This window comes from Helicoverpa armigera, chromosome 21 (genome assembly GCF_030705265.1).
Source record: "Helicoverpa armigera isolate CAAS_96S chromosome 21, ASM3070526v1, whole genome shotgun sequence".
Taxonomy (NCBI): Eukaryota; Metazoa; Arthropoda; class Insecta; order Lepidoptera; family Noctuidae; genus Helicoverpa; species Helicoverpa armigera.
Window position 1 is genome coordinate 10,428,045 of NC_087140.1, and position 27,026 is coordinate 10,455,070.

Consider the following 27,026-nt stretch of genomic DNA (forward strand, 5'->3'; position numbering starts at 1 on the left):
GTTCAAAACAATATAAATCTTCTCCGAGTATTCTTCAGTGCACGTTTTACCAATCCTTGTTGGCTAGTCAAACAGTAACATGCATGTCAGATACTGGTCGATGCACATCGGGACGGCAAGGCAAAGGATTCAATTTTTATCAAAGGATTTCGTACGACATGAATTTACTTGGCAGTCGCGGGGTATCTAATAGACTTTGGCGCGAGCGGTACGCACTGCCGTGCCGTCCTGTGCGATATATATGCATGGTCATGTGTCGTGCAGCCGGGCGGGCGGGAGCTGACCTGGTAGTAGACGGTGTCGGGCGTGTTGTGGTCGGGCACCCAGCTGACGACGCCGGGGTTGCCCTCCTCGCACACGAGCGTGAGCGAGCGCTGGTAGGCGCCGAAGCTGGGGTACTCGTCGGCCTCGGGCCCCGCGCTGTCGGGCGTCCAGTTGCACAGGCGCCCCACGCCCGTCGGCGACAGCCCGCCCGTGCGCCCGCGCCGCACGCCCGCGTAGATCTCGATGCCCTGCAATGCACCACGCATGACATTCTATTCTAATCGGGGACTGTGGACCCTGACCGTACCTACAAAGTTTTTTTTAATTCTTTAATATCTAGTTTTTCCCTGCTGTCTGGAAAATTCACTATTTTCTAAGTAAAACATTTTATTCAATCAGATAACATAATAAAGAGTGTCATTTACCTCCTTCTCCTTATTGGTCTTGTGGAAGTACCCGCCGACGGGGTCGTTGGTGATGTAGAAGGGATGGTACCGCGCGGGCACGTCGGGGTCCGCGCCGCCCTCCACCACGAATGTGTACTTGCGCCCGCGCACCACGTTGATCTCCGGGATCAGCAGACCGTTGATGTACCACGAGATGCCCCAGCCCACGTGACCTGACCACACACCAAATAACCATCAAATTTCGCAATAAAATTATAATCTTCGCAAGGCAAACTTTCGTCATTCGTCTCCTTTTAATTTCCCTTTTTAAAATTCTAAGTCATATGAAACCTGTTCAAAGATTTCGACGATGCAAGGTTAGCTGATTAGAATGGGAAGTAAGGAACGTAACAGCGAGAAGTTACCGGTGATGGCGGAGTATCCCTGCTTGCCGCCGGTGGGCCCCATCTGCGCGTAGAACACGCCGTCGGGGGGCTCGTAGCACTGGATGGCGGGGATCTCCCACGGCACCGCCTTCGCCACCGGCTTCGGCGTCGGCACCGGGTTCGGCTTTATCACTTGCGCCTGAATTATAAACATATTGATGTAGGGCCTGGGTTGAATTATAAACATCTTGAAAGAGAGAAAGCAGTAGGACATAATGAGTTATAATAAAGGCACATTTTTACCATCTATCATTTATCACCTCAGAATCCGACAATGCACAAGAAGGATTGACCTGGCTTAAAGTTCTTTCCGAGGTACGAATGTATCACCATCTACTTACCATAATCCAAGCCGCTGTGGGGTCTGTGGGTTATTTCAAGTCGATCCGGGAATTGAATCCCGTGCAATACTATTGTAGACTACTAAACCAAGGGGAGTGAGTACCTACGATTGGAAACAATATCCTGGATAACTGTCAGTGGGACTCACATTGTGTTTGTCAGGTTGCTGCTGGGGAGCGTCGTGCGTCGCGTCGTCTTCCTCGGGCATGGGGCAGTTCCACACCGGCGGCCGACCGAACTCGATCAGCTTGTCACCCTGCGCATATCGTGTTAGTTAAATACAACCACAATGGAAATATATTCCCTTGTTGTAGGCCTGACGACCAAATATTATAAATGAAAAAGCATGACAGCTTGTAGGGATCGTATCACAAGTATGGAGCTGGTACCTTAGTGAAGTGCGGGTGGTAGGAGACCTCGTTCCTGGAGTTGAGGGGGCCGATGGCCCAGATGATGGGCTGGCTGGCGTTGGTGAGCACGGCGCGGTCCAGCTCGTCAGCAGCTCGCAGCGAGCGCTGGTACGTCACGATGGAGTAGCCGTTCACCAGCGCCGCGTTCAGCAAACGTATCGAGTTCGTGTTCTCCTGCAAAGCCAGGGTTACATGTTACAATAGCTTCGCTATTTGAGCACTGGTTGTGTGAGTGAGCTGAGCACTTACCACGAGCCTCTCGTCAGGACAGGAGCCGCGCACGCCGGCGCACTGGCTCTTGGCGTCGAGGTAGTAGTCGTCGGCGTATCCCTTGAGCGTCATCTTGTCGACCCAGGCCACCGCCGCGTCGCCGCCCACCATCTGCGTGTGCACACTGTCGCCCGACACGCCGAACGCCATGTACTCGCCGTCCTCTGAACAACAAACAACACACAATTGAGGAGCAAAGATAAGAAGTCGCTCCGCGTGAAAACTGGTACGCGCAGCTGCGTCTGGTGAGATTAGAAGCCGACCCCAACAGGGTTGTGGTTAGATGTGTATACTGACCGAGTTTAGCGACGAGCTGCAGCACGATGCTGTCGCCGGCGACCGCCCAGCGCACCTCGAAGGCGAGCTCATCATACAGCACCTCGCAGTTCAGCTTCGACTGCAACACAAACCATCCGTCACGCGCTGACATCATCAACGACAGCATAGGAACCCTTCCCCAAACAACGCACGTGTTTATTAGCTGCCGCTGACTAAATATTTACAAATATTATCCCTCATCATTATTTGTTGTAGTTTTGACTAAGTATGGGCTTCGGTATCAGCAGTTTGGCGCACAATACTGGACTTCTTAGAAAGCGACGCTCGTTAAAACTTGTAGCTGCAGCCCCGCAGCTTAGCGTAACTGATAACTTGGACAGTTACCGAATTTGTTATTAATATAGTTGTGAAGGAATTCTATAAAGTTGGTGCGGACGCAATTAGTTTGCCAAGTCCGTGATGACACAGAACTTGTGCTCTAATGGCTGAATTGAATTAAATGTTGCCTCTCCGTAATATTGTTTGGCATAATGATTACGGCATTCGATAAAGAACAATGATTATTATTTTACCTATGCTAACTCTCTAAGTTGTATAAATGTAGATATACAAAGGTCCTGCGTAATATGGTTACCAGGTTAAATACAAAATTGTTATGGCTAGTGCGAATAGCAGCGTCACTGGAACCGGGACACTCGCCCCGGCGGAACATTTGGACACATTCCAATTCTCTTACATTGAACTCCGGGGAACTTATGTTAATAGAATCGATCGAGCTTCTCTAATGTTCCACCTCTAAGATTATACCTACCAACCTTTGGAAATAAGTTCTCTACTCGAACTAATTAAACTTTTATGTAATTTACGAGTCTTATTAGCGAACATGTGAGAGAACTGTTTTTTACACGCTGTGACTGTTAAGCAAATGAAATAGTTTTAAAAAAAGACAGACATTTTGTATGCACATAAGTAAGCAGGAACAAACGGGCCGCGTAGGTACGCGGTAGGTATACGTTAAATATGTAATTCCCAACGAGAAGATTCGTGCGTGGGGCTGCTGCGTGTGTCGGACGCTCAAAACAAACAAAAATAACGCAAGACCTTTCGCAGCCGGTACCTTTGTGAGCTGACCCGGAATTAACGTCAGACCAGTACCCACACATACTCGCTACACCCAACCTAAGTGACATGTAAATATATAGCTCGAACCGAATTTACCTAGCCGGGAGACATTCTTATAAATCTCAATGACCGATGTTTGATATTGCTTTGATGAGTCTAAAGTCTGATTTAACTTTTAAGGATACATGTTTAGTTTCACAACAGTTTCGTAACATCGCGCTCTAAACTCGCAGTTATGACCAATAACTGCCAAAACCCACCACATATCATTGACGAGCTTTTGAAATATTACCCGCGATGTGAGCAAAGTCAGACCTACTGCTTGTCAGGCCTTCTGCGTGTGGCGGCAGTATGGCGTCTGGGAACTGGGTCGCGCGGATACCGAAATGTTATTGTACACATGAGTCATCGTATTTTTTGGACTTTTAACCTAGTATCGCAACTGAAAGTGTTATTCTAGGATGAATATGTAGGCGCTAGTAAATAGCTAGCATCGGATCGAGGACGATCAGTAGACAATGTTTGCACAATATTCTTTAACGTTGGTTTATGATTTGCCCGCTTATGTACAGTCGATATGTCATCTTTGTTCAACGTTCTATATTAATAGTGACAATATAAGTAAAGAATGAAACCTATATTTAATTACACTGACATAATTTATTAATTTTTAGGACAAGTAAGATGAATAAAAATGGGGGTCCGGACCTGCCCTCCCCCGCTCCCTTATATACGTCCATGAGTTTGAGTTCATAGCAAACTAATAATAATTACGTACTAAGCTTTTTTAATAAAAGCTCGTTGAAGCTTGCAGTGGGCGTAACATTGCAATGAAGTCTCGTTCTGCAACAACTTGAATGTCAAGTAACTTTGTGCTTACATTGAAGTGTCAACTCAAAGTAATATTCTGTACTTTTGCAGTAAATTCACTTGGTTTTGAAAATTGCAGTTTGTTTCTGAATAATATTTATATTTCTGTGAGTCTGAAAGACATGTCAGACAAAACTTAGGATAGCCGCGTATTTTCCTACCTTTCTGCCCATAGTTATTGGTTTTTTGAAGATAGATCTCTGTGAATATTGTGAATTAAAGTTTAATTAAGTTTCTTCTATCATACTCTGATACAATAATACGCAGTATCATTGGGAGTAACTTAAGCTAATTATATCGTAAAATAAATATTTAAATGTAATTCACATAAAATGAATAGTTGTTTGTTGATGGCACTCGCTTGAGTGCAAAGCTATCAATATTCATACCCGTGTGAGAAGTATCGAGTGAGTACAAGTTAACAAGTAATACCTCAGTCTCCTGGTTATGCAAATGTTACTAAACTTGTTTGTTGACGTGCACTCAACGCTTCCTCGGTATTTACAGTTACACTGACAGGTTCAAACCGCAAACCACATTGCAAACATCTACTTTACTATATAAAACGTAGTAAGTCTAATTAATAGGTAAATTATTAATCCCCACATCTTTTTTATTTATTTTATTGTTCCTTTATTTCAGGCAACTAGGGCCCATAGAAAATAAGTACAATACATAAATAAATGACATTACAAAACTTATAAACTAATACTTAGATACTTATTTTAGTTATGAACCCAATAACTTTGTACAAGAATCGATTTTGGAATAAATACTTTTATGATAAATGTTAAGTACTCTGTATGTTTCATAGTTGAGAGAAAGCCAACTTGTCTAGTCGAACTGTTGGCCAGCTGGCAAAGTCTTTCATACTTAACTACAATTGGGCCAACAATAGCATTGCTTGAATTCATATTAATATTGTGATAAACATCGTTGCTCAAGCAGTTCATCTAGTCTAGACCAATTGTAGTTAAGATACCAATGTATACAGAACTCGTTTTACTCGTTTAAACCCTGTGCTAGAGGTTTTTTGTTTTATGTGCAGTATAGAAGTGAATTTTCAATGAAAATAATATAACCTAGGTACAGGTAAACGATAATAATGCGTATGTTCTTTGTAATTATAAACACTGAGCATGAGAAACTTAGACTAGTTGACACAACAGTACGCAAGTGGCATCGAGGGTACGCTTACAATCCTAAGCTTAATTTTGGCGGCGTCGCGTGGCCGTGTCGTGGCGTGGTGGTTGCGTGGCGCGATGGTGGCGCGTCGTACGCATTGCGTCAGTGGCAGGCGGGCGGTGGCAGGAGCTCTGCCCACCCTGGCCAGTGCTACGTGCTTATAGTGAAACTAACACATTGCTGTTTGTAAGGAACCTATTCATCTGTGTGAATTTCAGTATCGGTACTATATAATCCGTATACATGAGAACACACACTCGTAGATAGATTGACTGGATCAACATGATGGTGACATTAGCTCCACTTCAACATGTGCATAGAGATAATTTTATAAATACCTTTCAAAGTTGAATAATTCTGGCGCCAGCAATATGCATATTTTATTTAGTTTTATGCAAAACATCGGAACTGTATAATCAGAATAATATAGTAGTATTAATCAGCCGGAGCGCCGAACACTCAAATATACGAGTAATAGCACTTTGAGCTCATGCGGAATGTTGATATTCTAGTATTTCGTTTTTAGTTTTGTTTTTATTTCGTCGTAGGTAATGTTTATTATAATTTCGGTCATGTGACGCAATATCTGTTTATAATAATAAATACATAACCAGTAGTGCATTCGTGCGTCATTCCGTCGCTTTTCTCGTTGTCTATGATTTGTGTGAGAGTGGCGCGAACTGCTAATATGTCATTAACGCGTTGTTTCCGCGGCGTTGCATAAGCTCTGCACGCGGCTGCACTCGCGCCGTGGGAACACAATGCATCACAGCACAATGTGTGCAGCTTGCAACCAGTTGACATCGCGTGACATGCTCACACACGTCAAGCTGACGTCTGGTGGCAGGCGCCTGCAGTCTGCTGCCTGCTGTTGCAAGCACAGCTCAACTGCACTGTCCTTCCGCCATGCCAGCCTGTTTTATTCATACAGCTCGTACAAAACTCGTTAATTATGATCCAGGAAAAAGGAAAACAACGAAACTATGATATCACAAACATTTATTATTTGTCTGACTTGAGTAAAGTAAAAAAATATAGTAAAAATGCACAAAACCATGGTCGCTGTGCGGCGACCGGTGCACGCTTGTATCACAGCTAGTTACGTTCTACTGAGTATTGTCGCATTACTGTACTACAGTTTAGTAAGAGGCAAGACCTCGTTTACTTGAAAATAACATTTTATATAAAAAAACAATATGTATAAAAATTAAAATATCACCGCGAAAGAATACTCATTTACTTCTCAGATTAGTATATGTACATAAATCATGTAGTAATGACGTAATTTATCACAAAACATCACATTGATGCAGGTCACGTTGAAGACGTAGTGAAGAGTTACGGAGCTTCAAGCAAACATTACTTATCAAATATATTAGGCACGTTACAAAACTATTGCAAATTATTATCACACTTACACATACGTATTTAAAGTGAACATTTTGTTTTACGCGCTCACACTATATGGCATGTAATATACTTGTAGCAGCTGAAGTAGTGTTGAGCAAACAGTTGCTCATCGTCAGTAGCATGTAAGTGAAGTGAACGTGATGGTGTGAGCGCGTACTACAAAGCTCTCTACAGCTAAACTATGGCTAACTACTGGCTCGGAGCGCGACACCGCCGTCACTCACCGTCACACCAGGCAATGGATATGGAAGTTACGATCAAATGCTTCAATCACACGCCTTTTTGATCACCAAAGCATACATCGAGCTAGAGTAACTTATACTCCTATAGTGAAATCATAGACTTCTCATCGATGGTAAAGCAAATTATTGATGAAACATGTCGAAACGTCGGAGCTAATGGTGAAGTGAGCAGACCACTACTGGCCATTTGATTACCTCGCATTTTACATTCCTATGTTAGGATGCGATTCAAGATGCAAGCAATTTAGTGGTAATGATGCGCAAATAGAAATACCAGCGTGTATAATATAACACGGTAATGGCATAATGTTGGATGCCTCCTGCCTCCGGGGTCACACACATACACAGCACGCGGCCTCACTTGTGTGGGAGTGTTGCGCAAGCGCCGGCTGGGACAATCAATTGTGTGCACTCCACACAATGCGCTGTTGTTTATCATTGTATCTAGTTTGGACACAATGCAATTATTGAAGTCGACAATATTGTTCCCCCAGCAGTAAGGTCGGCATGCGCCTAAAAATTCTTTGCCAAAATTTTTGTATACTGAATGACTTTTAGCTGAAGGTAGTTTCATACAAACTGCTATACTGATTATTCAATTGTCAGTTAGATATGAAGCTGCGGATGATGCACGTCGGCAGCTGCAGGTGCGCCTCACGCGCCTCAAGGCTCACTCCGCATCAAGTGAGAGGTCTAGAAGGGCGCGAGCTAATTGCCCAATCATCTTAATATTATACTCCACGCGTGATGAAACTTCGTGCTTTTAAGACCCTGAGCTACCTACTACTTAAGATTCAATGCACGCATTTCACATTAGCCGATGCATTCGAATTTGCAGTTAATTCAAGCGCAAACAATGAACGAGTGAGTGGCAAGCATGAATGACGGAGCTTTAGATACGCCGGTATCCTACTCGAGTAGCTTTGTGACCGACACGAGTGAGATGAATGGGAGGAAGGATGAAAGGATAGCGCCCGTGACCTCCATCCCCGACTGACATGTGAAGAAGCGGCGAGCGGCGCGAGGCCGCGTGAAAGTGATGAGCGGTGTGATGCGGCGGTGGCGCGACAGTTGCGCAAGTGTGGCGCTGCAGCGGTCGGCGTGGGAGCGGCCGCATGTGGGTCAAGGTCAGCGCGGGATCACGCGCGTGCCGCCGGCAGCAGCCGGTAGTACTGCGGCTGCTGCTGCTCGTAGCTCTGCGGCTCGGCTTGCTGCTGGCTGTAGTAGATCTGTTCGTTCAACAGCTTCTGCTGCTGCTCAATGTGCTGTTGCCGCTGCTGAAGCAGTTGTTGTTGTCGCAACAGTTGCTGGTACTCATGCTGTTGCTGGCGCAGCTGCTGCTGATGCGGCAGGCCGGGCTCCTGCAGCGCACTGTATTCGCGTTGTTGTTGCTGATAGTCCGGGTGGTCGAGAGTGCCGTCTTCCCGGTAGAGGAGCTCCTTGGAGGCGTGTATGGAGACGAGTTGTTGCGGGACGGGGAGGAGTCGGCGCGGCGGTGCAGCGGCGGGCGCGCGGCGGGCGCGGCGGGTAGCGCGGCGAGCGGCGCGGCGCCGGGGCGCAGGTGCGGGCGGTAGGTGGTGGCGTCGAGGCGCGCGAGGGGCCGGCGGGGGGGCGCCGGGGTGCGGGGGGGCGCCGCGCTGCTGCCCGCGAGCGCGCTGTTGCGGCTCTGCAACAGGAAAGCTGCGCTCAGCGACTGCGGGCCGGGCGGGGGGCGGGGGCCGGGGCGGGACGGGACGGGACTATGGACACTGAGTCTTCGCAAGCTGCCGCTCTTCCTACTACTGCTGCCGCTAGTCATCACTCCACTATCAAACGGATGAGAACGACGTGGTCCACTATTTCATCGTTAAATCGAGCTGTAGGTATCCATAATCTCTGTTAGTTCAGGAGTCGGTCACAAAAGCTAATTAAGGAGCGTTGTAATGAGTTGCACCATTGAAACTGATTGCAATGAGATAATTACAGTCATTCTGTTTACAATACTACATATTCACATGTTAATTAACTTTCGATTTGAGTCAATATTATCCTGACTACGTACTCACTACAAACAATGTACGCACAATATACGAGTATATATTCTTAATTCCATCTACTTTCTATGTAATGTATTGATATGCATAATTATCTTGTAACCTATTCATGAATATCTACCAAAATTATCTCATTATTATTTTCTCTGTTAATTATGATTACCTACTGGCTAGAAACTTAAACGCATATTCTCAAAACGGATAGTTAGGAGCTTTCTAAACGTCAAGTAGATCTAAGCACAGTATACTTGAATGTTACTTCAGAAACGCCTTCTGTAGAAACTGCTCACGTTGTGCAGAACAAGACATTAAGTTGTCGAATGATTAGCCATGAGCGAAGAGGCGAGTGAATGTACGTAATATTGCAATGAGCACTAACTGCTGTGTTTACATAACGCAATACATAAGCGGTCACAGGGAGCCGTGAGCGGGGTCGTTGACCTCGACGCTTCACTTTCAAAAGCGCATCACGCCACAGATACACGCGCCCATAGACAGGACCAAGCATGTTTATATTTACTAATTTTTGAAAATATATTGAAGAGCCCAAATATTGATATCTCTTACTTAAATGTACGCTATTCACAGCCGAATACACTCTCAAATGTTATGTCCTTCACTAATGTATTACTTTACAAAGGCACATTAATCGCAGCTGTCACCGGCTTTCATTTATCACAAAAAGACTTGGATGATATTGTCCGTGATATAATACAATTCCCCTGCAGTAATAACTAATTAATGCAGTAGTTAAACAATGAAGTGTTACAAAGAAGTCCTTAACTATTGTCTGTGTGTCATAGACTGTCTGCAAGAAAAATAATTATGCTACGGTTTCGTTAGTTCTGTGACTTCATACGATAAACACATAGCCTTTCTGAATAATAAATAAGCCACTAAAATATTTGGTTTGTTGAAATTGCCTCATTATTGGTTATAATAAATTAATATAAACTGTTAACGCTGGGCGGGCCGAACAATTGCATTATTTACTATTGCGAGGGGCGGGAGGGGCTACTCGTGACCTCGATATCTATGTATATGTGAGAGGGAAGATATTTTTGGCAATGTACTTCTTATTATACACAGTATATAACATTATCGAGTATTTCTAAAAAATACTTTGTAGTCCTTAATACCCAATAATAATAAATGTGCTTAATGAGATGCACAAAGATTTTTAGGTCAAAAATATTTGTAAAAAAGGGATCACGCTGTGCCTCGTAGCCGTCGTAGCAGCTACGCTGACCTTATTCCGCGACGACCGCTTGGATGGCATCCAGCCGCGTGCTACGACGCTACGCCGTAGTCACTTGTGAACTCGCCCAATTCAATAGTACATAGTTTGGTTGGTCGGTTTTTGTATTGTTCGGTATAAATTAGTATTGCAAATATTGCTTTTGTTTTGTTTGAGCGTGCATGCATGATGTAGCGAGTACCGAGTGCGGGTTCAGTGCCGGCGAGGGACAATTAGCATCACACAGGATAGTAGTGTGTTCCATGGAGTCTCATACTCAAGCCAGCTCAAATGATCGCGAGAGCATTGCAGTTTGAAATACTCACAAATGTTTCGAAGCTCTGTCCGAAGGTAGGAGGATGATGATTTTCAAATATTAACAAATCATGTTGTTGTTCATGAATTGTAATATAAAATCAAATATCAGCTAGCGCGTGCATACACTACACCGCACACCGGCTAACATATTTTCGAGCGCCGCGCAACATCGTGCGACACTACGCGATATCGTACGATACCGAGTAACGTCGTCCGACATGTTAATATATTCAGTAGGAAGTGCGCTCCACACTATCATGTTAAACTGTATGCAACAGCGTCGCCAGCTCCTTCAATTTACAGACCTTGCTATACTTATGAAAAATATCAACACATTTTGAGACAGATTTCATGGAATATCACTTCGGAATACTTCTGCTGACGATAACTTTAATCATAAAAAGATGCATTTTGTGAAGCTGTTTCACTACTTAGCGCTTGAGTTCGGAGGAAGTGGAGGCTGAGTGAATAAGTCCCGAAGCACAATATAACGTGCAGACATATTGTTAAAAACACATTGTGACGTCACGCCTGCACGTCGAAATAAGTCGGTATAGAAAAAATGTAAAGCCTGTACATGACGGAAATCAAAAGTGTGATTGTCGATGTGTCCGTGACGTGTCCGGACGAGAAGCATCTGTCGGCGCGAGTTGCGCAACCGCACCACTAGCCGCTGTTTTTGCAAGACATCTGCTGCGTGACGAAACATCCACCAAAACGTTATGAATTGGCAACTCTATCTGCATAATAATAAGGTTAACGTTTATGTGAGCCCGGATTAGTGTAGACTTTGAACGACGATTATAAAGTGTATGCGCTTTCGTAATGCGATTGAATTAGATGTTTCATAAGTTTGGTAAACAGTCCGGTGACGCGGTGTCGCAAGCGCAGCGCACGCGGCTGCTGGCGACCATCAGACAGCACGACGCACAGCTCGGTGCTGCCGTACTCTGCGGCATCATCGTCGGTAAGGTCTCGCTCACGGCTCACCAGCACAGATATAATATGTGCTGACATTTTGTACGTCATAGTCAGTCACAGACAACAACTGTTTGATTACATTCAAGTGTCCACCGAGCAAACTGCCTTCAGATAACTTTCATTTCATAAAACTACAGGCACACATCTATTTTGTAAACGTTTCATGATTAATTTGTTACCAAGTCGAGTGTCAAATATGAGATAATGTAATTCGCGGTGATATAGCAATTTTACAGCAAACTTGGGATGCAATCTGTGTCGGCTTGTCCGAATTAATTACGTGACGTGACTCCCCCCCACTCCATCGTACTCATCAGTTTGTGAAGCCGACGCGGGTTCATTTACACTGATTACTGTAAATATCTCAGATATATTATCGTTACAAATTATACGACTAACGGGTCTACAGGGTTTTTTTTAAATTTTATTTTAAACATTGGACCAAAATATTATTTTTTAACACAGTGGCGAAGTTGTAACTGTCTTGTGCGAGGCTACAGACAGCTATGAGTGCGATGCCGCTTCTACTGCAGCCTACACCAGGACCTGACAGCATCAGTCTGCACTGCACTCACTTAGAAACTGTTTGTTCGTGTACATGACTTTCTCCAAGAGAAACAAGAAACATACGATTCTTGGAATCTTACCACGATTTGTGTTCAATATGCTCCGAGTGCTCCGACCAATACGAGCTATTACCAACGAGATTACTTATTATAACAGCAATAACTGTCGGACGCCGTAAGTATGCAATTCTAATACTTAATAGAAATATTTATGGTGGCATTAGAAAGCTTATCGATCATCGCGGAGAAACTTAGATTCAGCGTTACAGAGAAACGAGCTAAAATAATGACCTTTGTCGAACAAGTAGGTACAGCCGCGGAGATGTAATATTGTCGGGAAAATACCTTCATTTGTCAAGGAACCGATAAGACCGGCGCGTCTCATGTAACAGAATGACCTCACATTCATTTGGTAACTCGGAGCAAAAGTTCCCACACACACACACACACACACACGCGCGAGCTATAAGTTATGACAGTAAATCACGTTAGACAATGGTGCGCCTATTACTCTCCACGTGCTGCACGCGTGTGTACCCGCGCTGCACTCCACACACGCGCTCGACGAGCACGCACACATACACAGCGCCGGCCCTCACATAGTTCGAGGAGAATATCTCGACTGACTTGTATTAATCATCTCGAACACAGTATGTGGCGCACAATACTAGTGTGTGCGTGCGGGAATCTGTGCACTTAATAGATACATACTCCTCGGAAACTAGGCTGACAAGCAAGTCTTTTTTATGAATCTGTATATTGTGTATATGCAAGCCATTAGCATGTTAGGTAAGTTTTACAACGTAAGTAAGATATTATTTTGAATACAGAAGTACTTATTCTTTTTTTATTACCTACATATCGTACACCTGCACCGTCGGATTTTGATAAGCCTGCTATCTTTTTGCTGATCGTTGTAAAGGCTAAAGCTCATTTGATATCGAATATTATGTAAAAATGTAAGACACATATGGTTCGACTGTCAGACCTAACTTATAGCCATAGGTAACTCGCGAATATTGTCAAATATTTCAATAACCGAAAATAATCACCAGCAATCATTATGCCAAGCTGGTTCTAATCTGTAGAGAGGCAATGGAGAACTGATGTTGGGGCTACATTAGCGGGCTCTATCGAGTAGTGTCCCGGTACAGCGTCGGGACGCGAACTATTCCAAGTAGAAGAAGCCACTGTTGGTATATACACATCAAAGCATTTCTCCCGGCAAAACTTGCTGTACACACAAGCGGGCCGGCTTTATTCGGCATATCTGGGCGATAAAACAGAATATATGAAGATCGGCTCGGGGATCACTATGTACTCGGCTGCCGAATCTCAAGAACCGCAAAAGTCGACGCATGCCGTTCGGCTTTTAGAGATCAAGATAGCTCTCGATCGGCACAAGCCGCCGCCGCTGCCGGCCCGCTCGTGTGCATCCCTCAGGCATGCTTGACGTACCTGCGGCGACACGCCGAGCATCTTGAGGCTGGGCGGCACGCTGGCCAGCGCGGCGCGCGGCAGCACGATGTGCCCGAAGTTCACCGTGAACGCCTCGCACCACACCGCGAAGTGCCCGATGTCGAACACCGTCAGCTCCTGCGGACAACACATACTGTACTCCTGTACCTAGCGAACATCTACTCATTTGTACTTTTCTTGACGCTCATGATAATGCAGACAAGATATCTTAGTCTCTTTAGTCGTTTTTGATAGGATCGTCTTTGTGGTCTGTGGCCAGGTCATTAGGATGCACTTCAAGTTTGATAAGCTTTGGTTGCCACAAGAATCTCGTCTCTTACTGTGGTAATTTGCAGTTGACTATGCATACATAAGACTCGCATACGTTAGTGAGTACGTACCCCGGGCAGCGTGAGCACGATGGTCTTGTTGTCGTACTTGCGCAGCGGCGCCTCCTTGCCGTTCTCGTCGGGGATGCGGATGCCCTGCGGCGAGGGTCTGTCGCCGCGCCCCACCCAGAACTTCGCGTCTGCAAAGAGCAAAGCGTCTCAAACACAATCCCTGGAACACCTGATAACTCCTGTCCCGTCGAGTACCTACGCAGCACCTTGTCAAGTGAGGTCACGTGACGACATGATATGGTTTCATACTTAGGTGTTGGTTCCGAGTGATGTGACTCTGGCGCTAACATACATGTTATTACCATGGTCCTTATGTAGTGACGCGAGAAGCAGCTCCTTGATGTGATACGGAGCGCCAGTACATCACATTCTGATTGCTCGTAATGTATTGTACCGACACTCCCCGAGTACGACTATATTAGTGAAACAGGCGGTTTCACATAAATCATCCGTTTTATGCGCGCATTTGAGATAGGCGCTGGGTGTCTCGGCGTTCATAATGAATGATACTTGGCCGTGCATTTATTGCCATTCGTAAAGCTAGCGACACATAACAGCCGTATAATTCAATCACACTTTCATTTGAAATTGTGTCCAATCAAGTTTAATTAATGACGGCTTCTGCCTTTTAAGGCCCACTTACTGCCCAATACTGAGTAGTGTTTCTTTCGTCTTTAACGCTACTTGATAAATATACGCTTTGTCATGGAGTAACGGAACAACACCGACTTGAACCGAAGCTAATGCGTGCCTCAACGTGGTCATCTCGTGACACTCAGGGGATCAGGGTTCACTCTATTTCTATCTATTGTTTTAAAATGACCTAAATATCGCAAACTAGTGAGCAACATCGTAATCGAAGCGAACTCGCGCGATGTGTTCACAATGTGCGCGCGATGTGCTTCTCAGCGGTTATAATGCCTATAAACGCGTCTACTGACTACTAACGTAATAAATCGCTGTGAGATATTATTTAATTACTCTTTTTATTTGATTAGAGTTTTTGATTGCAGGTGTGTTGTCACTAAATATATACGATCGCGTGTTGTTTTATTTTACAATTTATTGCGGTAAAATACGCTGGAAAACTCCAGTACCTATCAAATAGTTTCTGAATTTGGAAAGTCCAGAGGACGTACTCGTATTTTCAATGAATGACATAAACAGGAGGATCGACCGTGTGTTATGCAGGTGCAATGATAGCTGCATAACGTAATGGACATTGTCGAAAACTAAAAGATATCTCTATCGATATTATTTTAAAACAACGATATATTTATCATTTTTATCTATAGGTACACTTTAAAAATAAATTCAAAGCGTTAAAGTGTAGTGTTACTTGGTTGATGGTTTAACGTTGCTTAGATGCGTTTAGATAGAAGACAAGTGTACTGACCGGGCGCCTCGCCGTCGTAGGAGAAGTTGGGCACGAGCAGCGTCTGCGCGTCCACCACGACCACGGCGTCGGACGCCACGCCGTGCACGCCGCGCAGCGCGCCCACCTTCGCCGGCCGCGGGTACTCCGCGCCGCGCGGGAGCGAGACGTCACCGAAGTTCACCTGCGTCACACACACTGTTAGGCTGGTTTTCCACCAGAGATGTGCGAGGATGCGTTGCGAGGAATATGTTTTTCAAGAACCAATAGAATCATTTCATTTACCTAGCCTCGCTCAGCTCTTTTGGAATTACAAATCTTCTTACGACACATTTACCTAGCACATCTTTCGTAGAAAACCAGCCTTACACTACACATCTCTTATAGCACCCGCACACTGCAACCTTTTAGCCGGTCGCTTGTTTATTTGGGCTCATAAAGCAGTTGGAGGATGAATGGTATCCCGAGGACACGGTGGACCACACAGTCCAGGTGTGCCCCGCATGGGAGGGGCACCGCCGGGTCCTCGTCGAGGCTTTGGGCGGCGGCGACCTCTCGCGTCCGGCCCTGGTTCAGGCCATGGTCCGGGGCGAGAGGGAATGGGATGCCGTCGCCTCCTTCTGCGAAGCGGTCATGCTCGAGAAGGAGGAGGCGGAACGCCAGAGAGTTCGCACCTCTTATCCCGGCCGCCGCGCTGGACCAGGTAGACACCATGGGCGCCGGGTGTCGCGAGATGACTCCCGGCCACCGTAGGCGTGGGTCTGTGGGCGGTGAGTTCGGGTAGCTCATCGTCCCTCTGTCTTTCTAGACGACAGACCCGTGTCGACGGCGCGCGTTGTTCCACGCGCTCCTCAAAGAGACGTCAGCAACCCCAGCGGGGCCCAGCAGGGCCAAGGCCGGGGCTGCGGGTTGTTCGAAAGAGATACCGCGGCCCTGGTACATAGAAGGCCTATGACGGAACACGACGATTTTAGTCAGTAAGAGTCTGACACTCCCTCACCGCTGCTAACCCACAGCGGGAGGGGTCATTTGATGATTTTACGTCGCTAAAAAAAAAAAAGGATGAATGGTATGCACATTACAAAGATCAGGTATTTAGCCGGTATCAGACCGACTGAAAACTTTGATTGGAATCAATATTTTCCTAAATATCTGTTTAGTCTGCAGTGTGCGGGTGTTCTTAGGGAAACTAGAAAAAATCCAAGTCCACACACTAGAAAGTGTGCTGTTTGGATCACCTCACCGTCGCATTTGGGCCATTTAATGGCTACAATTAATAAATTGATAATTGCGTCTACATGTTTTACTTATACCATAAATAAATACATGAGTGTGTTAATACTTAAGTTCCTTTCACTCTCATAGCTTCACTGTGCTCAATGATCTTCGATAATTGCACTTTTAAGTTTGGACTTCGGAATCAATTAAGATTCAGATGCGTGTTTAGCAAGCTTGGAGCTTTCGCAATAAACGTGTAAACACACAGGATGTGGTCGTTACGTGCACTCAACATTATACAACTGATTACTGCAGGTTTCAACTCTGAACTATCGCACCGCGACCCGTCACTACCGCGGGGGTACAGGCAACGCCAGCCATTGACTTGTGCTGTGCCTTGCTACACTGACTACTCTGATGTAAAGTATTTAATTTGTAGCTCAGACATCAGAGTTTAGTTATTTTCACAGGTCGGTCAATATTATTGAACAAAGAGCCTCTGCAATGAAAATATCTTCATGGGAACATAGGTACCAACAAACTCGTTTTTGAAGGTATAAAGATTGCCAAAACCTCTTTTTGGTATTGTAATGCCTGTACCATGTATGTGTGGGATTTATAAAGATGTGTTTGAGGTTTGAGATTGTCGAAAATGTAGCAAATGTGTTGAGAAGAGGTTTGTAGGTAAGATCAGTCTGTTGTAGAGGTGAGATACATACGGAATACTCGTCGCAGTAGACGGCGAACCAGCGGTAGTCTTTGAGCGTGTTGCCGTCGGGCAGCGACAGCGTGACGCTCTCGCCGGTGTAGCGCCGCAGCGGGCCCGCGCCGCCGCGCTCGTCGCGCAGCCGCACCGCGCCCGCGCCGCTGCCCGGCTGCGCCGACGTGCCCACGTAAAAGTACGCCGCTACACAACATACACACTCATTACATACCATACTCCACACTGAGCCCCTCGAAATACATGCAGAGAGTTGCTTCCTAATTGCTACCAGCTACCATTAGTTTTTATATACTAACAATTTTGTATAATATGTATGTTAGTCTTTAAGGCTTATACATATATATGGGCCAATGAAGCCTGAAAATAAAGGTATCTGATTTGATTACTTGAAGATATTTGGATCGTTGAGGAGTGACAGCGATTTTGAAGTTAACCCGGAATAGTGTTAGCATTTCCTAATAATGAAGACTATCGTCCCCACTCAGAGACATTTAATGGTTACTTAAGCCATTCCTTAGTTAAGGATTTGTATGACATTCCGTCACGACAAGTACACCATTTCCATGTTTTGCACGTGTTTTGTACAAACATGTTAGAGTCATTCGTTGTCATTGGTCTGCCGCTTTTAAACGGTGCTCTAGAGAGCAGCGTGATTGTCCATTTACATTAATTTTTCACGTTGATGGCGATAACATCGGCGGTTAGGATGTGACCTCCGCGTCACGGAGCGCGAAGAGAAAGCAGCATCGTGCCAATTAGCGGCACAATACAACTATGTAACACGTCAGCGACTACATCTGTCAGACACATCTGATGCTGCCGGCGAACAAGTCGCATCAACCTTCACTCACTCGCTTAAACTACAACTTTCTATTCAAGTAAGTAATTAGATAATCCTGCCAAATACAATTTTGCTAGTAGACAAAAATCCTTCATAGGTTATTACAATATAATTGTTTTTAGTACCTATGTATTGCTTATTGGCCGAGTGAGTTCGGTCAGTAATTAGCCTGGCGAGAGTGGCGAGCGCTAATTGTTGTCTGAATCGGACGCTATATATTACTTACACGAATACTGAACTTTACATGGAGTAATCGATAAATCCAGGAAGTAGGTCCGTCGGGACGTGGGGAACCACGGGGTATGTACTAATTGACTAGACTAGATCAGTAAACGAGCAATAAAACGGATAACAAACGATGAGATTGCGTAATTCTTGTCTAGACTTAAGTAAAAGATGTTCTGTAGTGTTGTCAGAGCATGAAGAAGCCTGAAGAATCCTGAGCAACTCGGCCTTGGATTATGCATTTTGTAAGCGCAGATAGACATTTGTTACAAGTACTTAGTTCCAATTGATAAGCTCGGTACTTAACCAAAAGCATGAATTCTAATGTTTTTCTTAGTTTGGGTGAATTCTGCTCGCCACTAACTGGTTATAGAGGGAAAAATCATTGTCAAAACGTATTGCGATAGTAGCGCAGGGAGGGGGAGGTTGATGTCGGAGAGGGGGGCGCATGCCGTGACGTCACACGCGCGCTCCGGTATGCTAAGCAGGAGCACGCAATAAAGGGTCAAAGCATATCTCCCCCCGGAGGAATCCCCGCCCCGGCCGGCGCGCTCAGCCTCCGTGTAAAGGTATGGCCGGCGCGGGGAGGGGACGCACCAAATTGGCATTAATTACGTCACGCTTTGTGCTGCAGCCAACTGTACCACACAGGCGTATGCAGAAGTATCAACAAACAAACATTGTTTAGTAACAATATTATATCATCTACAGATATAAGTCCACAGAAGCTGGCTACCTTAAACCTAGCCGTAGACAGTATTCCAGGTAACATTTATTACAACATTCATCCAAGTAAGATGAACCTTCTCTCTTTGGCGTGCAGTGACTGCGTTCTGTACACCGCGCCTGCACGCGACACCGCGCCGCCCAACTTGCGTTATTTATCGCGCGTTTACACAATTATATGTACTTTATGGCACCACATGCGCTTGCTCTAGTGTTTAGCTTCCACTAAGAACAGTCTGTATTTTACAACGATATATAGCTGACATAAATACAGGTTACTATGCAATTCATAAGTCAAGACACATTGATAAAGTTCGCGCTAGACAACTTTGCATATAAGACTGCATTCGACTTCTTCTTTATGCATTCGTTTGTATTTTTCAAGGATTTTTGAAGCGTCCAGGAGCTTTGCTTTTCTTAAAGCATTTTACAATCATATATTCAATGAGAGAAAATATTCACGTAGGCTAGCTGCAATATGCATCGATACATACAGTGAGGCAGTTGTCTCGACTCGTTGTTATGCAGTCCGACACAACGCTAGACTAGTTGTCGATGACCTCGATACTTGATCTTAGTGGACTCCTACAGCCGAACTGTTGTGATAGTTATTACAATTTGTTCACTGTGGCTATGCAGGTATTTGTGACAATTACAAGTTATTCCTGTTTATGCCTATTGTGTTGTAAATCGTCGATGAATATTATCTCAGAACAATGCAAGTTATCGTTGCAACACAAAAGCATTAATATGTATTCAGGATTTGTTTAGCCTACATTTGACAAGTTCAGTTTTTTTGTTACTTTTTAATATTTACTCACTCATGCAACTTTGTATGCATGTATGCGTAAAATTGTAGATATACAATATTTGGTAGCTGCTGCCACAATATATTATGTTGTTTTCATATAGCAATGATGTTCAACGACAGCTGCAGCCAGTCTGAAAGTTCAGTGTGGCTGCCGAAGCTGGCCTGACCTCGGGAACTGACTCCCAGACCCACAAGCTCTGTAACCTTGATGTTCAGAAATCGTATCAGCCGCGAGTTAACTGCCTTACGCTTGCTCCGATAACGCATTAACTAAAGGTTTGTGTGTCATGGGTACTTAGCAGTAACACAACTGAACTTTATTACTCGCTACACAAATATACGAGTTCATACCTAGTAGTATGCAGGTCTAGCGGCAAGTTTTATAATCTCTCGTCCGTGCATTCTATAGCGACGCTTATCTAATAAAATAATGAAAACGAATTCAATGTGACATTGACTTTCCATGAATGCCATCTTTCATTCAAAAGTAGTCCTACACCTACTACCATTTGAGTAGCCATTTAACTAAAGATTAACAATATTGATAGGATGTTTTATACCAAAACTCAATTTAAAAATGAATGTAAACACAGCAATATAAGCGATTTAAATAATTGCATCATTATGTGTGTAATAAGTCCTATCACGATTGTTTACGTTAAGTCAAGTGGCTACAGAAATGGAATACAGGAATATGTAATTAAGGTTCTTTTAACCTACACAAACATGTGCTGGGGAGTTTATTGCGCCACGTTTTCTTCCCAGCAAAAACACATAGGAAGTGGTGAGGATGGGCGTTTTGAGGGCTGTCTTTTTAAATATTTTTTTTGACTGTTGTTTGTCAGGCCAGTTCGAATACCTAAATGATTTAATAAGTGGAGATGAGAACGCTGGCGGTACACACCTGGTCCCTCGCCGTCGTAGTGGAAGTCCTTGAGGTAGAGCGTGCGCGCGTCCACGGCGAACACGCGGCCGCGCACGCCGTGCTGCAGCGGCGCCAGCGCGCCCAGCTCCAGCCCAAAGTACCGCACCTGCGCGCATGCGCCGCCTGCACACACAACACACAAATATAACAACCCTCACAAAACAATAAACACATTTAGAGATTTTTCTTCGTATTTTAGTAATCCAGTTGAAAATGAATTTACATGATTAGGAATCATAAGAATCATTCTGAATGAAGTAGCTTACGCAAAACATCGTTAGGGATTTATATGTAACTAGCGCCCGGCCCACGCTTCGCATGGGATAACAGTAATTTCCCACTAATTAATAGATGCTATTACACATATAAACGTTCACCTTGAAACACTCTATGTAATAAAAAAACGCATGAAAATCGGTTGCGTAGATTCCAAGACTTAAGCGTACAAAGGGATTTAGGTACAGAAAAAGCGACATTGTTTTATACTATGTAGTGATGTTACAATGACAGACACTTTAAATAATACCCTTATTGAATCATAAGATAGTCAGTGATCATTCCCACATAAATGACATACATGTGATGCAGAAACAAGTTTTCAGCGACAAGCGCGATGGCAACAGATTACCAAGAAATTGTGCTCACTTTCATTACGACAGGCGCAAGCGTCGACAGCGAACACAAAAACGTTATTGTGTTGTGAGCTGCAGATGAGCCGATCACTTTCTAGCAGTGATCATCTGCACGACACACACACACACACAAACACACATTGCAATACAACAACCACAAGTGACCAGTTAAACTGCAAATATACTAGTACATGAATTCATCGAAGATAGAGGGTAAGGTGAAGGGAAGCACTGTAATTCGATTCATTGCCCTATCAGAACATTTTCATGAAGCTACTAAGTTAAGTGGTGAAGTATACGAATGAGTTATCTTGTGAGGTGTGAGCCGGAGACCAAATGTCCACAGCTCGCCTTGTGCCACTTGCAGCTGCGTGACTGCACGCAACATATTACTATCAATACTAACATTTATATAGATACGATGCTTTATATTCGCTAAAATATGCTGTTCAGATTTATGAGCTTTCCCATCTACTCTTACTGAAACATTCTTCGACGGATTCATCAACAACTACCTATTTACTTCAAAAATCGAACGTAAAAAATCCTTAGTAGATTATGTTGTCGATGAACTTTGACTTAAGTTACAATAGCAATTTAATATTATCATAATCAATTTACTTGTTAATAGAAATGTTTCATTTTTTTTATTACTCGACCGACTGCTCCGAAGAACAGTCGTGATCGTGTTTATATAGGGCCTCGTTCGTTGTATTATTACAAGCGAGTCAGGGGCAGCAAAGTCGCACTGATATCTAGTCAGTAGCCACGACCTCGTGGGCTGGACTCGCGCCACCACGTGTGACGCCTCGAGGCAGCACTCCTTGCCGAATGCCATCACAACTGCCTCGTGCTCACTCACTGACACACGTGTGAATAGTGCACGCACACGCACGCAGCGCGCATGTGTGCGTGTCATCACATCGCATCGCGAGAAAGTGCTCTCAAGAAAGTGGTCGCGCGTTCTGCAGCACAAAAACTAAACGAAGTGTGCAAGCTTACACGTGCACTCTCTCACCACCCTAACGCGGCGACATAAGGGCGAGCTTCGTGTGGCACGCGGTGCGACGGCAGCGCTGACAGATCTGTTCCGAGGTGAACGTCCGGCGGGTGGAACTGTAGCAAGGACGACCTCCCACCGTATGGCTCATTTACTACTAATAGACTATTCAATCGTTCTTAAATCGACTGAAATTAATGACAATATCAGAAAACAATTTACCTATGTTCACAAAAACATTTTTGTGAAGAGATGTACAAAATTAAAAGAATAAAAATGATTATGTTAAAGTTCTCAAAACTAATCTACGTAATACTGATACCTAGATATTATCTCACCAAGGTAAATAGAAGTTCAGGGAAATACCAACCTACTGCTTATTTTCCTGCTTGTTTGCGTAAATAAACAAAATTGTATTGGAAAACCAATGTCAATGCGAAATAAACAATTATGAAACAAAATAATCTAGACCCCATTCGTCTTTTCCTCGATATGTTTATAGCTTACAATGTGCATTTTTGCATGTTTTTCTTATTACTCTCACAACCCGTAATTACAAACCGAAAACCAACATCGTAATGACTAAACTCTCTCTCAGATCCAATTTACTTAGCTAAAGGAACATTTGCCAGGAGGCGCGAGTACTTTCTCGACGAGGACATAAACAGACACGCGACGTGTCGGGAGTACCAACCGCGACCGCGACACGAGGACGTGCATGCGGATATACAATCTGCAAGAGATCAACATTCAATGCTGAGGTCGTTATTTGTTTTTCAAAATCAAAGTAACATGTTCTCCTTTGAAATACAGACACTGAGATGAAACAGCAGTCTACTCGGTGACTGTGACGTCACACCTCACTTGTGTGTACCCTGGTGTGGGCACACACACGCGGTATCTACTCCGACAATGTGTAACAGGTCATTTCATAAACGTTTTAAGATGTGATAAAAAGCGAGCAAGTGTGAGGAGCAGCGCCACAGATAGTGAAAGTGTTTGCGAGAGTACACTGTTGCTCACAGATACCAATCGTATGCGCCGAGCGATGTACACACCACCTCATGGTGTGTTCACTGGGGGGCAATGGGGACTCTAATGGGAACACGGGGAGTAGTCGTCGTCTTCTCAAACCTCGCTGTTACAGTAGACGGAGACTGAGAGAAATAACTGACTCGTGCAGATACTCGTCAAGTGGGTACTTTGTTCCGACAGCTGGTCACGAAGGAATGTGTGTCGCGCATGCGCACACTCGCTGCACTTTCTTTGGCAACAGCACGAGCTTCGAGAGCAGCTGCCTTGTGTGATAATCAAAGTGATAATTTACCACCTGGTCCATACCACACTATATAAGTATACTAGCGACCCTCCCCGGCCCCGCACGGGTGCAAAGCTCATATTAAATACACTACACTATACATAAAACCATCCTCTTTCAATCAATCTAACTATTAAAAAAAAAACGCATCAAAATCGGTTGCAAAGTTTTAAAGACTTAATTAAGCATACACAGGACAGAGAAAGCGACTTTGGTTTTATACTATGTAAGTAGTGATACTGATGATGCACCTGTATATATAGTGTTGTTTTAGATAGAAGTGTCACGATAAACAGGTAACTGGAGCGGCTTCATCAAATGATACAAATGATGAGTGATTTACCTAAACTGAGCTTTTAAGTGGAACTCGAGCGGATAGTACCGAACTCCAAACCGTTGCGGATCTAAAACACAACATGCACATTCATAAAATGATAGAGCATCTTACGCAAACTAATTTAAATTGAGTTCTAAGTTAAACTCATGCTGGTGATGCCGCGACGTCTCCCGCAAGTTGAACACTCTGTGGTCATTGAGCTGACATGTCGTGACGGCTACTGAGGCGGGTCATACTCAACTGTTACGATATCATTGCTTGTACATAGTTACCGGTGAAGATGTCTGACATTATTTAGTGAACTTCGCTGCTGCCAATCACGGGTGTTAGATAACTGTTGTATAAGCCGCGTGCGCCTGCGCCGCTGGGAACTGTCACCAACAACAACGCGACGCATGTTTACTGAATGCCACCTGTTCTATGGTGACTATGTCTTGTTACACAACCAGTCATTCACTCCGTGCTCAGGAACATCGGCGCAACTGTCGAGATATTCATCTATTTGCTATTTCCTACAAGTCTGTGTGATCTGTACTATGTATTTCGGAATCAAAATAACTCATCAATATGAGCGTGTTGTCATAACGTGTGAGTCACCCGACACATCGGACCTGATCGGACATGCCCGGTGACGTCACGGCTGTCACTTTCATCGCGAGAGGGGGAGGGGGGGCGAGCGGGGAGGGGGCACACTCCTCTCACTTTCCAAGCATTTTTGCGCGAGTGTGTCGAAGTGAACAGATCTATGAGATAGCAGCACTCAGCGCTGTGTCGGAGCATGCGATTGGATCCCTGGAGTAGGTTACGTAGATAGAAGCTATATGAAGCTACTGTGTATATAGGATGTACATAATAATCTTCTTTAATGAACAATTGAAACGCAACAAATGAAACTCAATTGAATGGGACGAATATCGGAACAGCTGCGGCACGGCGCATACAAAAGACATCAACGCGCGCACTGTTTTGCGTGCAGGCTATAGCAAGTATAATCATCGGCAAGGATATTGAGCCCTGACCTTCACCTGCGCAGAAGTGATTTATTGGTTTATTGCCATAAATGTACAGTGCGCAAAGCGATCCTCACTCTTCCGCCGAGAGCTCATTATCCGTGCCGATAACTATAAGAAAGCGCCGAGTGACACGCAAGCTTACCGCGGTGAATTGCTACGGATGCAGCCTCTAGCACTTGTCGTACATCTTGCTTACTCCTTACTATTACAAAAGCTTTTTACTCGGTGATGAGCCAGCAGCAGCTCGACCATAATGTAAACTCATCACCTATTTAAATAAGCGACCTGTTGTTTGCTATCAGATTCAGCTGAATATTGCGTGATTGGAACAGGTAGTGCTAGTGTGTCGGTAGCTGGTGTGACGGTGGCAGGTGTTCCTCGTTACAGAGCTATTGTAGTGCACATGTTTGTTGTTTGATAACAAGCGCGAACACAATCGCGCGTGTTTGTCGCGCGGCGTCACTACAACAATGTGCTCACTACAAACAGTGACGTCAGCAGGCACTGCAGCCAGCCGAGGACATCCTCAACAGCTCACGCAAGACAGTTCCAATAGCAACTGAGAAAACGCCTCGTTACTAGCAGTCTGCAAGTTTGTACATTTGTATCATTTATGTCAGTACATAGACGATTTTTCAAAATGATGCAATGTATCCTGTGATGCCTGTTGACTATTGCTGGTAACTTGAGCACTTGAGCAGCGGGGGGAGGCGTCACAGCATGAGTCACCAGCTGAGTCAGCGAGCACACCTGCAGCTCCCCGGGGCTCCACACACCTCGCCCACTAATCAATATTATCATTTATGTCATTAATGAGGAGAGTGTAAGCCGACACCGACACACGTGTCCTGATGTCCCCCTACTGCGGCTTAATGTATTGTTTGACATCCATTATATTAGCATTACTGTTTATTTATAATCAAGTTATTTGTGATAGGGAAAATGTGAACTGGTTCGAGTATCAAACCGGCAGCCATGCGAGTCCAGCGAGCACGTGTGGCGCATGTGTGGCGCACGGGCGGCGCATCTAGCTATAAAGTGTCTATTTACTATTTTCTTTATAAGAACATGCAGTAAAGATTTAGCCATCAGGATGACTTCCCAGTACCTAGTCCATTAGGTTGCGGCTACCAGTACAGCGTCGCGGGTTCGACACCCTATGTCATCAGCCCAAATTCCTTTATGGGTTTTAAACCTTCCACAATATCAGCAGGGAGTTTGTCATTATCACACCTCCTTGCTTGGAAAGTCATTTGTACGTAACCCCTAGGAATATATGTATAGCACCGGTGACGACGCTCGCGCCGTGACAGAGGAGAAGCCTGCCTTCAGTGTTAGTGCTGCGAGCACGTGAGCGAGTGCACTGGTATCGCGTGAGGAGCTCCTCCGCGCCACTTGTGTACCGTAGCGTGCTCCGAGGGGGACCGCTGCGGGTACCGTTGCCTCCTGACCCACTGACTGCGAGGAATGCGCTCCGACTACATACATCGGTAACGGTGCGCCCGCGCCGACACACCGAACCACACCGAACACGCAGAAGGGGCACTTCTTATAAACTAAGTAAAGCTCTAAGTATAAGTCATCTTGAAAAGTGTTGCAAACAATTTGAAATATCGACATGTGAAGTAAATTAAAGTGAACTAGCATGTTGAACGCCTATG

The 27,026-nt window shown here is 44.7% G+C and overlaps 1 protein-coding gene across 4 annotated transcripts in view; it reads right to left on the bottom strand.

Moving 5' to 3' along the window:
* Window positions 1–27,026, bottom strand: part of LOC110376045 (protein Skeletor, isoforms B/C) — a 33,203-nt gene that overhangs the window by 3,317 nt on the left and 2,860 nt on the right. For 3 of the 4 annotated variants that reach the window (XM_049849268.2, XM_049849269.2, XM_049849270.2), the window contains exons 2-13: window positions 21,045–21,188; window positions 17,533–17,720; window positions 15,617–15,779; window positions 14,221–14,348; window positions 13,820–13,957; window positions 2,416–2,515; window positions 2,098–2,282; window positions 1,828–2,022; window positions 1,587–1,694; window positions 1,076–1,235; window positions 690–883; window positions 285–512 (exon numbers count right to left, since the gene is read on the bottom strand). In XM_049849268.2, the coding sequence (XP_049705225.2) occupies window positions 285–512; window positions 690–883; window positions 1,076–1,235; window positions 1,587–1,694; window positions 1,828–2,022; window positions 2,098–2,282; window positions 2,416–2,515; window positions 13,820–13,957; window positions 14,221–14,348; window positions 15,617–15,779; window positions 17,533–17,720; window positions 21,045–21,188 (1,931 nt within the window). Of the gene's footprint in view, window positions 1–284; window positions 513–689; window positions 884–1,075; window positions 1,236–1,586; window positions 1,695–1,827; window positions 2,023–2,097; window positions 2,283–2,415; window positions 2,516–6,556; window positions 8,893–13,819; window positions 13,958–14,220; window positions 14,349–15,616; window positions 15,780–17,532; window positions 17,721–21,044; window positions 21,189–27,026 lie in introns of those variants that run through there. The other variant, XM_049849271.2, reaches the window with a different exon arrangement.